Source organism: Adiantum capillus-veneris, chromosome 13, assembly GCF_014529385.1.
Source record: "Adiantum capillus-veneris isolate H3 chromosome 13, ASM1452938v2, whole genome shotgun sequence".
NCBI lineage: Eukaryota > Viridiplantae > Streptophyta > Polypodiopsida > Polypodiales > Pteridaceae > Adiantum > Adiantum capillus-veneris.
The window spans coordinates 6,320,731-6,336,360 of NC_140943.1; the positions used below are offsets into that span (position 1 = coordinate 6,320,731).

Here is a 15,630-nt window from a genome sequence, read left to right on the forward strand (position 1 = left end):
AAGTAAAGATTAGCCACGGCAAGACTAACTCTAAACCTACTTTAACTACTAATCAATCAACTCCTACACACATCAAACCCACCGAAGTCTGACTTACCATCGAGGTTACAAGTAGTCATGTAAACAATTGTATGTGAGAGGGAATTTACAAGGAGAAGAGGTTGGTTTAGCTATAAGAAAGAGGCAGCTAAAGGTGTTTTGTGTTGGTAACTTGAGACCTGCCCAAGGTGTTGAATGCAACATGTTTGTTGAAGGTAATAAGAAGAGTGAGAGAATTGTAAGTTTAGGGAGGATCATCCTAGGACGCAAGGATAGAGCTTTAAGGAGCAGCATTTAATCACAGTGAGGTTGGGTTTCAGATAGATCCAAGTAGGCAAAGTGAAGGATGGTAAAGGAACTTGCCATGACTATACAGGGAGGTTGATAGCTAGGAAGGGAACAATCTCTGTCAAGAGGCAATTTAGGTATCAAATAGAAATATTAGGGTGACTTGAAGGGAAAGCCACCTATATGGAGAATCTCTTTAGGCTGTGAGGGAAGGACTGAGTTGAGGTATGAATATGACATCTCATTTGCAAAGGCTTTCATGGTGATGAGGGTTTGAAGTACAATAGTGTCATGAATCAACACTGCAACTTTTCCCAAGCTGGTGCCGAGGGGGGAGGGGGGACATTTGGGCATGGTATCGAAGTAGAGTTCCTCCATAAGCTATTTTGTTGCAAAATACATTAATTGTAGTCGAGCATGTGGAATACTACAGAAGGGGAGGGGAGATTGCTATTGTATTAAATGTCTTAAATTATATTCTCTCTCTCTCTCTCTCTCTCTCTCTCTCTCTCTCTCTCTCTCTCTCTCTCTGTGTGTGTGTGTGTGTGTGTGTGTGTGTGTGTGTGCGCGTGCGTGCGCGCTTAGTGCTCCTCTTGTTTAAACCATTTTTTTGAAAAATATATAAAAAAAGGATTTTCTAAGAATAGTAAAAGTCCACAAAACTAGCTTATAAATTTGAGAGCATACACATTTTTGAGGTCTAAAACAAGCTAATAGTCCTATCTCTAAAAATAGTATTTACATGGATTCTTTGTGCATACATGCCCCTATATTTTTTTTTATAAAAAATAAATGTGCTTTGAAGATTTTTAAGAATTTTACATGGAGTATCAAAATCTTTGAGCAACTTTTATTCTATTGTACTTAACATAACTCTTTAGAAAAATTAGATATGAAATTATACATTTTCTATTTCTTATCAACTCTCTACATGCCTTGAGAAAAAATGCCTAAAAGGTTTTGATGAGGTTATTTATGGTTCATGAGAAAAAGCATATGCACAAAAGTTGCTTTTATCCACAAAAGTGGCTTGTGATTCACACAATCCTAGTGTTAACACAAAACAAAGGAGAAGAAGAAGATGGTCAAGAAACAAGCTAGAGATAACGATCAATTTTGGATGAGTTCAAGAGTAGTAACATCATTAACAAACATAGTAATAGTAGCACAAGAAGAAGAAGAGGGAACCACCTATCGTCTATTCTACGGAAAGCAAAAATGACATTTTATGAGGACATATCTTGTATTCTCTTTGTCTTCGAGTGAAGCTATCTTTTGGATAGAATGGGTCGGCTTGGTCTTTACATTGTGTGAGGGGAGAATTTTGTTCTCTCTCTTAAGTGGAGGCCATCTCATTGAAAAGCTTCTTCTGCTATAAGTGGCCTTATTCTCTATTCCCTCACAAGTGGAGATTTTCATCCTAACTCGGCATACAGATTGTCTTCTCTCAGCCCAAGGGGAGGACTTTGCACAATGAATTAGCATTTGTCTCTTTTGAATCATGGTGTATCCTCTCTTATCTAGTTGGAGCCCGTGGCATAAGACATGTGATTGTCCATGTGTAGCTTTCCACCTAGGATGACGTGTTAGCCCATGATGTACCCATGACATCACCCTATAAAGTACCTTGATAAGTTTCAAAAATTGCCAAAATTCATATGCTTTTATGAATTCATAAGCAATTCTCGAATAAGATATTGTAAAGATGCACCTAGATGTCAATTCTAGTCATTTGCAACCAATCCTACATCCTATTGTCAAAAAGTCTCACTCAACACTCGTTGCTAAAAGTCATAACAATGTCACCACAGCTGTGGCATCAATGGTATTTTGATGTATAGCACTCGAAGGAGAAAGATCCCCACAGCTAGGCTCATGGGGATCTTGCAATAGGGCTACCCAAAGAAGCATATTGGGTGGTGGCTACATTGAGGACAATGTCATAAATGGTGGCAACATTGGTAGCCACCTGTTGCTCATCTGCCTTTCCGAATGTTGGGATTCATGTAGTAGTAATCTAGCATGACAGGGGCACGATGCCGGTGCGAGGACTTGTGGTACACATCAGTTAGATCACACATCTATGAATCAAGGATAGTCATGCCATGGGAATGGTCATGATTCCGTAAGGGTGAGAGCAAAGAATCATTGCCCAAGAGAGATGCCAGAATGCACTTGTGAAAATACACATACCAAGAGCTAGGAGGCATGTACTTGCAGAGGCATGGAGGAGTTGCCCATCTAGTGAGTGGAGCTACCTAAGACAATATCGTGAACATGAGATGACAGCGATGCATTGAGTTTTCTTAGTTCTACCACACAAAAGTTACTGGTCCTTTGCAATACCTGCAGTCTCAAAGTTGCTATGCCCTCGGCCTACTTATTTTGCTGCCTTGCAATCTGCCCGGTGTGCTGCATTGCTATGCAGGTTGGTGACCAGAGCCTCTATGGTAAAGGGCTGCTTATATCATACTCTGTTGCTTGACACTTTTGCTATGTTTACACGCCTATACAGGGCCACCAAGTGGCTACATTGAGAGAGAGAGAGAGAGAGAGAGAGAGAGAGAGAGAGAGAGAGTACCAAAAAATGGGTCTTATGTTTTCCGTGTGACCACTTATATGCTTTTGAGAGGAAGCTACCATGGTTCTGACAAGAGACCACCTCCAGTTCATTGCAATATATCTATCTATGAAAAACGCATACAACCCCGATTCAAGAATTCAATGCTTGCTCAAAGAAATGGCAAAGGATTACAGAAACCGACATTTTTTACCTTACACTCAATTGACATATCTCCATAGATTTTGAGTCTTTGAACTTGAGACAAGCAGAACCACACCAAATTTACCTGAACTTCCTATATTTACATGGACCCTTCTATACAATATTTTATATAGCTGAACTTCTAACAGTCTACTTTAACATTTGTTCCTGCACTGCAAATATCGACAAAGGCGGGCCTAGGTTGAGCTAGCTAGCTCGAAAGCCTTCAAAAACGAGGCTGGTGGCTGGGCTCCACTTAGTCGCTGCTGCCCGCTGATCTGTGCAAACATTGTGAATGGTGAGCATTATAAAACAAAGCATCCTAAGATGGAATCAAGCCTTCGTACAATTGGTATAAGATATAGACTATGGCTAGAAAAATTGCAAGCCCCACAAAAGAAACTCACCGTTGTCGCTTAGTCTTTCAAGCAAAGACAAACTACACAAATTGTCCAACACAATATTTACCAGAAAATAAGGAACACCAGAGACACCTTTAGCATACTGCTCCAGATCATGTTGTATCTGTAATTTAATCAAGAAAAAGAGAACAGTTCGGACAACCATCCACTGAAGGGCAAACCAATAAACAAAGGACCCACTTCATCAATGCCAGCATTTGAATCATTCAACCACGCTTCTGCCCCATCAATTTGGACCTTGGCAGCTGCCTCTAAGAGAACCTGCCTGCAAAATTCATTAAAATCTCTCTCTCTCTCTCTCTCTCTCTCTCTCTCTCTCTAAGAGAACCTGCCTGCAAAATTCATTAAAATCTCTCAATCTCTCTCTCTCTCTCTCTCTCTCTCTCTCTCAGGATCTTATACAGTTGGACACCAGGAGGACATGGGTAGAGCCGATGCAGGAGTTGGGCACGAAGATGGCTTTCTACAAAGAGCACCTTCTCCAACTTTCGGGAGATGGGTTTGTGACTCGTCTGAGCTACATGGACACTCATTTGTCTCATGGTCTGCGATGTGCTATTGGTCAGATTCGCACATCCTCACGACTGAGATGGGTAGATTCAGAGGGATACCACCGGAGTCTAGGATATGTCAACTATGCGGTAGAGAGCCAGAGATAGAGCTACACTACATATGCCACTGCACTGTGTATTATGAGACACGAGGGCGCTTCCATTGCTTATTCAGGGAGGGTTTTGGACCCCTAAATAGAGTCATGAGGTATCAGGATCAGAGATGCCCTGGCTTATATCTACTTGAGCTACATCGACATAGAGATAGTCTGTTGAGGAGACATGGAGTACAACAGTCGTCGCAGAGACAGATCACAGACTTCTTTGGATCGAGGGAGCCAAGAGACCAACCACCAGCACAGGGTTGTACCCGCATTCATACCAGAGGCACCCTCATCGACAAGGCGACTTCGCTCAGGAGATCGAGACGACCACGACCGAGACACAGGAGCACACTCCATCGACAAAGACTCCAACAGAGGATCAAAGGCATTCTAGCACGACACCCAAATTGTCATTGAGGGCCTATTCTACATTTTCACATTTCACATTTCACACTTCATTTTCAGTTTTCATTTTTTACTTTCAATACTTTTTGTACTTGTACTTCAGACATTGTATTAGATTCACCGCTTTGTATCTGATGGTCTCATAGGTCATTTTGGCATTCTGAAGACGGTAATATGTCATTTCATTTCATTTCTCTCTCTCTCTCTCTCTCTCTCTCTCTCTCTCTCTCTCTCTCTCTCTCTCTCTCTCTCTCTCTCTCTCTCTCTCTACATCGACGCAGATTGCAACAGAGGCTCCATACCATATTGGCGCGACATAGGAGCCGTCCCGACAGAGTGCCTACCTTGGAGGACATTGAATCTCTATAGCCTTTTGAAGACGTTAATATTACATTTCATTTCATTTCATTTCACCTGAAGCCCAATTACGTTGTCTTCTATGACCAAGCATTGTTCGGCTGGAACCACGAGCCTCTGATTCAAAGCAGCAGAGCATCTCTCTCTCTCTCTCTCTCTCTCTCTCTCTCTCTCTCTCTCTCTCTCTCTCTCTCTCTCTCTCATTTTGGCCCTGCTGCTCTGCTCGCGCTGCCCTGCTGCTCTGCGGCTCTCTCGCCAGGTACACAGGAGGAGTTGCGGGCTGCTGTACACAGCGCCCTGCGGGGCCTCCTCAAGCTGCGAGCTACCCGGCAGTGGAGGCTGTTCTCAGCAGAGGTGGGTCGCTCTGAATTCTGCTCGCCAAACAGCCACTGAGCTGAGCCGAAACTGCTGAGAACAGGATCGCAGCAGGCCTAGGGGATTCACGCGAGTGAGGTGGAGCAAGCAGGAGCTCGCGCGAAGGGCAGGCAGGGGATTCTCACGATAAGGCAGGAGAAGTCCTACGCGTAGCATGTCCCAGCAACCCTACGCGTAGCAAGTCCCAGCATACGCGCCGCATCACCCCCGCCCTTCACCTACGCGTAGGAAGTCCCAGCCTTAGAGAAAATTTTTAAGCCTTAAGGTAAAAGCCTTAAGATAAAATCTTTTAAGTTTGCCCTATTCTCCCTAGTACCCTACCCCACATTTGGGGCTCGGGTTCGATGGATCCGCCTACCGAAGGGGAAGGGCCGGGTGTAGATAGCTACACCACCCCAAAAAAAAACAACAGCTACATTTAAGCGGAGAAACAGAGATACTGTACTATCACTAGGATCATTACGAGTGGGGAAAACGTCCAAGATACATGATGAACTAATGATGGAGAAGGTCCAGATGATGCTCAAATCAGAGATAAACTACATGAGAGATGACATCAGGAAGGAAATGCACGCGAGCGCTGAGAGCTACAGGAACTCCATGTATGGAGACATGATGAGAGAACTAAGGAGAGAGATCCGGGGGATACAGAATGAGGAGATTCAGATCTTGAAAACGGAATTACGAAACCTAATCAAGGCCGAAGTAAATGTAACAGAATGCGTTATGCAAAAGAAACTCGATGAGGCAGTAGCAAGTTTTGAAGCATGGAGAACAAATATGGAAAAGCACATGGGGAAAAAAGATGCAATAATCGAGGAGCTAAAAGGAGAACTTGAGGCTTGCAAATCTGCAACTAAGGAGAAGGGAGACGACCAACCTTCAGTGCTGAAGGAGCTCGAGGACATGAAGGATCAAATGAAAGCTCTACGGGAAGGAGATGAACAGAAATCGAAAACGGCATCTTCATGGGCAAAAGGTCTATTTAAGACACAAGAAAAGGTTGATGAAGCAGAGAAATGGATTGAGGATGCGAAGAAAGGGAAGGCCCAGATGCTCGAGACCACACCTACTTCTACCATTATTAATATGACCATTGAGGAAGAGCAGAAAAAGAAGAATCTGGCTCTGCATGTGCGGGTCACAGGAGTCAAAGACAGAGAGAATGTAGATGAAGAAGTGAAGGAACTGCTACAACGCATGGGCATCACAAAGCATACTCACACAAGTGCATGGAGAGTGGGCAAGAAAGGAATCGATGAGAAGGGAAACGTAAAGGATAGGGCACTTATTCTCCGCTCTCCGAATATAGAAATAAGGAAAGAGTTTCTAAAGAAGAGGCCAACTCTTAAGAAAACCGGTATTTTCCTAGGAGATGACCTTACATTGGCACGAGTGGCACACATGCAAGAGTTGATGCCAGAGATCAGGGGAGCAAGAGAAAAGGGGAAAATCACCTTTTATAGAGGAGGGAAAGTAGTGGTTCTGGAAAAGCGCTCAGCATGACGGTGCGAGACCCATGGGGCGACGCTCCAGATAGCGGCGTGGAATTGTAATGGATCATATAGGCTAGATGTAGGTGCCTTTGAAGACAGCTTTAGGGACAGAGACATAGTTTTCTACTCAAAGACACACCAGATACCGGGACGCGTATGCCACATGTAAAGGGTTATTTATGGGAAACAGTTGGTCGACCAGAAAAGAGATCTCTACAGGGTAGCCGGGGTTCAGGAGTAGCAGTCTTATTTTAAGAGGAGCTGAAACCACTACTACAGATTATCAGGAAAGATGAGCAAGCAAGGTATATGTGGGTGAGAATGAGAGCCGAGACAGGTAGATTTCTATATATCGCTATATGCTACTTCCCTCCAAGTACCTCAGTCTACTCCTCACCTAAAGGACAATCCCCTTTCTCCATATTGAATAATGACATATGGGAGTTCTCTAGAGATGGAGACATCGTTCTCTTAGGAAACTTTAATGCCAGAACGGCCAACTCTCAAGCAGTATCTATGATAATTCCGAGGAAATGCTCAGAGAAGTGGATTTATCACAAAGGGGGCTTACTAGAAACTCACAGGATAAAGAACACATTGAATATGGGAGACATCTCATGGAGATCGCAACCATACATGGTTTGGCCATACTTAATGGTCTAGAGAATTTCCCATTATCTGGGGGATTCACATGCTTCCCGCACAGGCATGGGGCCAGTACAGTGGATTATGTCATGACTTCACCAAGCTTTATTTCTAGTATCAAGGACTTTAAGGTGGGACCCAGACCGGTTGGGATTGCAGTGGATCATGCTCTCTTGACCTTATCAATCTCCTTCCAATACAATGCCTCTCAAGTACAAAGGAAGAAGACACACACAAGATATACTTTCACGCCAGAAACTGATTCAGTCTATGTGGAAAAGATCTATAATAGGATGTGGGCAGCCGAGCCAGTATATACTGCAGAGGAGATTACTTCTCAGTTAACAGAGATACTACATGGAGCAGCACAAGAGGCATACCCACATACTCAACCTGATCAGAAGAGAGGAGCTGGGAACATGCCTCAAAACAGTTGGTATGACGAGGAATGCAGAGAGACGAGAACCCAGGTCCAGAAAGAGCTTACACTTGGGATCATCACATATAAGCAGTCTCGGATTGCTCTTCGGCGTATAGTACGCCGCAAGAAAAGGGCATTTTCAGCCAAACTGGAGAAGGATTTATATCAGCTCTTCTTGAGTCAGGACTCACATGAGGCATGGCGCTTATTTCAAGAGCACTCACCGCCTCCGGCGATTACTTCTCCTGAGATCTGGGGTCAATATGTAACATCATTATATATGGTATCTGGACACCCTCCATTACTAGATCCGCTAGAGCCATGCCCTGCTGCTAGTACTTTCTTTACTACGGAAATGGTGGAAAAAGCCATTGATAAGATGAAGACAAGAAGAGCATATGATCATGATGGTTTAGTAGCAGAACATTTGATCCATGCTAGGGATCTACTTTCAGAAGTCCTTGCTCGTCTGTTTAATCGGGTCATGTGTGAAGGATTACCTGAATCTTGGAAATTATCTACTATCGTACCTATTTTCAAGTCAGGGGATCCTATGATACCCGGGAACTACCGCACCATTATGGTAGGTCACACTTTGACCCGGCTGTACGAATCCATTCTTGAACAAAAATTGAGTAGATGGGCAGAGAATGAGGGCATAAGAGCAGCAGGACAAGCTGGATTCAAAAGGGGTTATTCCACTTTAGATCATATTCTTACGCTCAGAGCAGTGTGACATAAAAATGCGTTTCATGCTGATGAAACCCCGAAACCCTGAAACCTATGAAACGTTTTGCCAAAACTCATGAAACGGACAAACATTTTTTATGAAACGTTCAAAATTAGGGCTTTTTTTCCAGAAACTTTGTTCAATAGAAGTACTTTGCTAAATGAATCAATGATGCATCAGTTATGATTCATGAAACTAGTGGCTGTGTTATAACTTTCATCAATACTGAACATCTTTTTGATCGTGCTCGCTTGAAGTCGCTTCTAAGCAGTGAGCATGTCTCTCTCTCTCTCTCTCTCTCTCTCTCTCTCTCTCTCTCTCTCTCTCTCTCTCTCTCTCTCTCTCTCTCGTGGACATTAAAGTCTAGAGTCATGTGTGCTACATTGTATACATATTTATCATATTTTATTAATATATAATTTAATGTCGTTTATGAAACCTGTTTCATGTTTTTGATGCTATGAAACGAAACGTTTCAAAACCTCGAAACCCCGAAACGATCGAAACCACGAAACGTTTCATGCATAGTAACAAGGAATGGCCGTTTTCAGGTCTCCATTCCCCGTTCCCATTCCAAGTTCCCGTTCCGAATCCCCGTTCCGTGTTTCAAACGTGAGTACCAAAACAGGGAATGGCATTTTGTTCCGCGTTCCCGTTCCCCATTCCCGTTCCGGTTTCCTGTTCCTGGTAACTATGGTTTCATGTCACATTGGCTCAGAGCCATTATTGAGGAAGGAAGAGCAAACGGGAGAAGGATGTATTGTTGCTTTGTGGATTTTCGGAAAGCTTTTGATACAGTACCAAGGGCCAGATTGATGCGCAGGATGCAAGAGTTAGGGGTCCCCAAAGAGAATATTTAGGGGATCATGGCCTTATACGGGTCAGTAACTGGTTATGTACGTACTCCAGAAGGGGATTCCGACATTGTTCATTCCACCGTTGGAGTAAAGCAGGGATGCCCACTGTCCCCTACTTTATTTGGTATGTACATAGATGAGGTATCAGATTACATTGATAGAGAGGGTGACAGAGGGGCTCAACTTGCAGGGTCATGGATCCCTTTGTTGTATGCAGATGATATTGTATTGATAGGAGAATCACCAGATGGAATGCAGAGGCAGCTAGATGCATTACATAAATTCGCGGAGGACAGTGGACTGTCGGTAAACTTGGGTAAAACCAAAGTTATGGTGTTTAACACCACACCGCAGTGGGTTAGGAGATTGGCACCTACATTTGCATATGGCCAGGATACAGTAGAGTACACAGATGCATACACATACCTTGGGGTGGTATTTGCACGACCGAAATTTACTCTTAAGAAAGCAGGGGATGCTAGATTATCCAGAGCCTCTGCGGCCTTGGGAGGGTTGGAGAGGATGTGTTCACAAGTGCAGTTTTAGGAACCACGAACAAAACTTTGGCTCTTTGATACTGTGGTGGCTTCGGCTATGCTTTATGGGGTCCAGATTTGGGGACCATCTGTGGATCAGGATAATTGGAAGTCAATGGAGAGACCTTTGGTATCTATGATTTCCCGAATGATTAAAGCCAAGGCCTCCGTACCACACGCGATTACTCGAGCGGAACTAGCGGCCCCTTCGATAGAAATTGAAGCTCTTACCAGATCAGTGTCCTTTATACATGGTTTGTGGGATACAAATAATTGCCGATATACTAGACTGGCCCTCGAATCCTCTCGACAATTAGCAATGAAAGGGGATACATCATGTTGGTATGTGCAACTGTCCTCGTGGTTTCAGAGACACGGGTTCAGTATGCAAAGATTACCCCCCTTCCAATACTCTCTTGAGGCTCCATCACTGGCAATTACACGAACGGAGATTAATAAAATCATCCGATAGGATCTTATACAATTGGATACTAAGAGGACATGGGTAGACCCTACACAAGAATTGGGCACGAAGATGGCCGACTACAAAGAAAAGTTCCTACAACTATCTGAAGATGGATTTGTGATTCGCCCGAGTTCCATGGATACCCACTTGTCTCATGGTTTGAGATGTGCTATTGGTCAGATTCGTACATCCTCACACCAGTTGGAAATTGAATTTGGAAGATTTAGGGGAATCCCACCTGAGAGCAGAATTTGCAAGTTATGCGGAATGGAGCCGGAGACAGAATTACACTATATATGCCATTGCACAGTATACTATGAGATACGTGGGCGTTTTCATTGCCTCTTTAAAGAAGGCTTTGGACCTCTAGATAGAATCATGCAATACCAAGATCAAAGATGCTTAGGCTTGTACCTACTGGAACTACATCGGCACAGGGATAATCTAATGAGAAGACAGAGCACTACAGCCTCAGAGGCAGATCACAGATTTCTTCGGATTGAGAGAAGCAGGAGTGGAAGGAGAAGCAAGAGGCCAACAGCCAGCACAAAGGAGTACCCACATTCATACCAAAGGCACCCTAATTGACAGAGCAACTGAGCTTAGGAAATCGAGACGACCACGACCAAGATGCAGAAGCACACTTCACCGGAGGAGACTACAACAAAGGATTAGAAGCATTCTAGCCAGACACCTAGAATGCTCCTAAGAAGTTTATTTAATACTTTGTATTTAGTTTTTCACATTTATTTTCACACTTTCACACTTTTCACACTTAGTACTTTAGTACTAAGGTACCCAGACATTGTAACAGATTCACCACTTTTGTACCAGTTTGGTCTCATAGGTCATTCTGGCCTTTTAGAGCAGCTAGACGAGGGTGAGGGCGAGGGCGAGCAGCCTGAGGCAAGCAGCTGGACCAAGGCAAGCAGCCTAAGGGCGAGCAGACTGTGGCGAGCAGTCTGACGAGGGCGAGCATTATGTGGCGAGCAGGCTGACGAGGACGAGATGTCTGAGGAGAGGAGACTAAGGCGAAGGCAAGCAGGCTGAGTCAAACCCTCTCGCGCTGCCTTGCTGGACGAAGGACGAGCTCGTCGCGCTGCCAACTTGCTGGACGAAGGACGAGGGACGAGCTCTCTCTCTGCTGGACGAGGGACGAGGGCGAGCTGCTGGTCGAAGGCGGGGCGAGCTGCTGGACCTGGTCGAGGGCGAGCTGCTGGACCTGGTCGAGCTGCTGGTCCTATGTCAAGAGGGTGTGCAGCTTGCCAAGGGCGAGCACGAGGGCCCTAACCTCTGAAGGACGAGGGCGAGCTATGCCAAGGGCGAGAGCTAGCTGCCTACCAAGGGAGAGGGCTAGAAGAGCCAAGGGCAACCAGACAAGACCAATGCCAGGGTGAGGACGAGAGCAATCAAGTCAGCCAGGACGAGGGCTAGGACTTGGTGACGAGGGCAAGGCCAACCAGGGCGGAGGCCAGACCTCAACTGGTGAGGGCCTTGACTCAGTGCTCGCTTTGTTCTTCTCTCTCGGATGGACCAACCAATCGAGGATGGTGATGCAAGTGGCTTCACCACGCCACAAAAAATGAAAGCGACATTCAAGCGGAGGAATAGAGATAGCATACTCTCGCCAAGCTCATTGCGGGCAGGGAAAACCGTCAGAATCCAAGATGATTTAATGATGGAGAGGGTTCAAGTGATGATTAAATATGAGCTCAGCTTTATGAGAGATGACATCAGGAAAGAGATGTACGCAAACACAGAGAGTTATAAGAATTCTATGTATGCAGATATGAGGAAAGAATTCGATAAAGCGATGCTTGGTAAGCATGATGAGATGTATCTATCTGTGAAAGGGGAGATGCAGGCTCTAGTGCGGGCAGAAGTGAATGTAATGGAATGTATTATGCAGAAAAAGTTGGATGAGGCAATTGCAAGCTTTGAATCTTGGAAAACCAATGTGGAAAAGTGCATGAAGGAAAAAGATGCAGTGATTGAAGAGCTTAAAGGGGAACTTGCAACGTGCAAAATTATGCCCAAAACGGAAGGGGGAAATCAGCCCTCGATGTTAAAGGAGCTCAAAGATATTAAGGAGCAGGTGAAAACTCTGCGCGAAGGGGAAGAACTAAACTCGAAAGAGGCTTCCTCATGGGCGGAGCGCCTTTCTAAAACACAGGATAAAGTTGACGAAGCAGAAAAATGGATTGAAGGTGCAAAGAAAGGAAAGGCCCGGATGCCAGAAGCAGCACAGACTTCTACCATCATCAATATGACCATTGAGGAGGAACAGAAGAGGAGGACTAGAGCCCTCCATGTGCGTATTACTGGTATCAAAGACACCGAAAATGTAGAAGACGAAGTGAAGGAACTCTTGCAGCGCATGGGCATCCCGGAACCTATGCACACAGGTGCTTGGAGAGTAGGAAAGAAGAGAGTGGATGAGAAGGGAAACGTCAAAGAGAAAGCACTTATTTTGCGTTTCCCGACTTTGGAAACAAGGAAGGAATTCCTGAAGAAGAGACCAGCACTTAAGAAAACTGGAATATTTATGGGGGATGACCTTACTTTAGCACAAATAGCACATATGCAAGAGTTGATGCCAGAGATCAAGGCAGCAAGGGAGAAGGGAAAAATTGCCTTTTACAGAGGAGGGAAAGTAGTGGTTTTGGAAAAACGCACAGCATGACGGTGCGAGACATATGGGACCACACTCCAGATGGCGGCATGGAATTGTGATGGATCATATAGGCTGGATGTGGGTGCCTTTGAAGATAGCTTCAGAGATAGAGACATTGTCTTTTACTCGGAGACACATCAAAAATCTGGACAGTTGATGCCAAGTGTGACTGGCTATTTATGGGAGACAGCTTGTCGGCCAGACGCTACATCCCAGCATGGAAGTTGAGGTTCAAGAGGGGTAGCAGTCTTATTCAAGGAAGAGTTGCAATCGCTATTACAGATTGTCCGGAGAGATGACCAGGCGAGATACATGTGGGTGAGACTGAGAGCTGAGACAGGCAGATTCTTATACATTGCTATATGTTACTTTCCCCCTAGTGTTAGGAAATAAGACGTAGCTAAATAGATAATTGAGTAGATTACTTAATGGAGAGAGACAGATTTATATACACGAGATTATAGAGTAGAGAGAGAGAGAGAGAGAGAGTACACACGATATATGTGGTTCACCCAATGTGGGCTACGTCCACGGGAAAGCAGCCACTCAATGGCGTTAGTACTTCAAAACAAGAAGTAGTTTACAAAGGGATTATACCCTTAATGGAGCTCCCGCCTTGCTTCACTCTCACCACCTCACACTCACCTTGTTGCATCAACTTCACACTATGAAATGTGTGTAGAAATGGCCTCCTTTTATAGGCCAAAAGGGCTACCCTCTCTTATGAGAGACAGCCATGTGTAGCTGCCCTTGTGCGAATAAGTCCAAATCGGACCCTCCAATCCGCCCATGTGTGGCCGCCCTTGAGAAGACAAGTCCGCTTTTGAATTCGGCCACCGGCCAACGGCCATTGACTTCCGACCACCGGCCACCGGCCATTGACTTCCGACCACCGGCCATCGGCCATTGACTACCGGCCACCGGCCAACCGACCGGTTGTTTTCCAACCACTTTCCAGCCGCCGTCCGGCCATAATATTCCGGCGGAAAAGAATATTCCGGCGAGGCCTTTAAAGTTGCCCCTGATTCTTATCCGTGAAAATTTTGGTTTCCGGTGAGTGATTTTCCTTCACGCACGATGGCTTCTCCTCATAATGGGGGCCTTACAAATGTGCGCTTTTACCACAGAAAATTACAAGGGTAAATCAGGCTCCATACTTAACACCTAGCACATCAGTCTATACCTCACCTAGAGGGCAATCCCCTTTCTCTATACTTGATGATGACATATGGGAGTTCTCTAGAGATAGAGATATCATTCTCTTGGGAGACTTTAATGCCAGGACGGCCAACTCCCAAACGGTATTTTATGATACCTCGGAGGAGATGCTTAGAGAGATGGATATATCGGAGATGAGACTTGACAGACACTCACAGGATAAAGAGCACACAGAGTATGGGAGATATCTCATGGAGATGACAACTACGCATGGTCTGGCCATACTTAATGGTCTAGAGATTTTTCCTTCGTCTGGGGGATTCACATGCTTTCCACACAGACATGGGGCCAGTACAGTGGACTATGTCATGACTTCACCGAGCTTCATCTCTCATATTCAAGATCTCAGTGTGGGCCCTAGGCCTGTTGGAGTAGCAGTGGACCATGCTCTCCTGACTTTTTCAGTCTCTTTCCAGTATAGTGTCTCTCAGACACCACGGAGGATTGCACACACACGGTATACTTTTACACCAGAGACGGATTCAGTTTATGTGGAAGAGATTTACAGACGGATGGGGGCAGCTGAGCCTGTATATACAGTGGAGGAGATCACCACTTTATTGACGGAGATCTTGCAGCAGAGGCATACCCACACACTCAACCAGATCAGAGAAGACGTTCTGGGAACATGCCTCAGAATAGTTGGTATGATGAGGAGTGCAGAGAGATGAGAGTTCAGATTCAGAGCGAGCTTATACTTGGAGTCATTACATATAGACAGTCTTAGATTGCCCTTCGGCGTTTAGTGCGACGGAAGAAGCGGGCCTTTTTAGCCCAGATGGAACGTGATTTGTATCAACTCTTTTTGAGCCGAGATTCAGGTGAGGCCTGGCGTCTCTTCCATGAGCACTCACCTCCTCCAGTGATTACCTCTCCCGAGATTTGGGGTCAATATGCAGCATCATTATATACAGTACCTGGGCAACCACCATTACCAGACCCTCTAGAGCCATGTCCAGCCACTAGGATGGTGAAAGAACGTCATTGACAAGATGAGGACTAGGAGAGCATATGATCATGATGGTTTGGTGGCAGAGCACTTGATACATGCTAGAGTTTTACTGTCAGAGGTTCTTGCGCGGTTGTTTAACCGTGTCATGTGTGAGGGACTACCTGAGTCCTGGAGATTATCTACTATTGTACCTCTTTTCAAGGCAGGGGACCCCACGGTACCAAGGAACTACCGTACTATTATGATAGGGCACACATTGGCACGGTTGTATGCATCCATTCTTGAACAGCAACTCAGTAAATGGACAGAAAATGAGGGCATACGAGCAGC

At 45.1% G+C, this 15,630-nt stretch overlaps 1 protein-coding gene across 5 annotated transcripts in view; it reads right to left on the reverse strand.

Annotated features, from left to right (window-relative positions):
• Positions 1 to 3,078: 3,078 nt before the first annotated feature.
• LOC147443553 (Thioredoxin superfamily protein) overlaps positions 3,079 to 15,630 on the reverse strand; it is a 69,067-nt gene continuing 56,515 nt past the window's right edge. For 4 of the 5 annotated variants that reach the window (XM_086526352.1, XM_086526353.1, XM_086526349.1 and 1 more), the window contains 3 exons: positions 3,694 to 3,778; positions 3,560 to 3,616; positions 3,079 to 3,369 (listed from right to left, as the gene is read on the reverse strand). In XM_086526352.1, coding sequence (XP_086382478.1) covers positions 3,289 to 3,369; positions 3,560 to 3,616; positions 3,694 to 3,778 — 223 coding nt within the window. In that variant the 3' untranslated portion in view covers positions 3,079 to 3,288. The remainder of the gene's footprint in view (positions 3,370 to 3,559; positions 3,617 to 3,693; positions 3,779 to 15,630) is intronic. The other variant, XM_086526350.1, reaches the window with a different exon arrangement.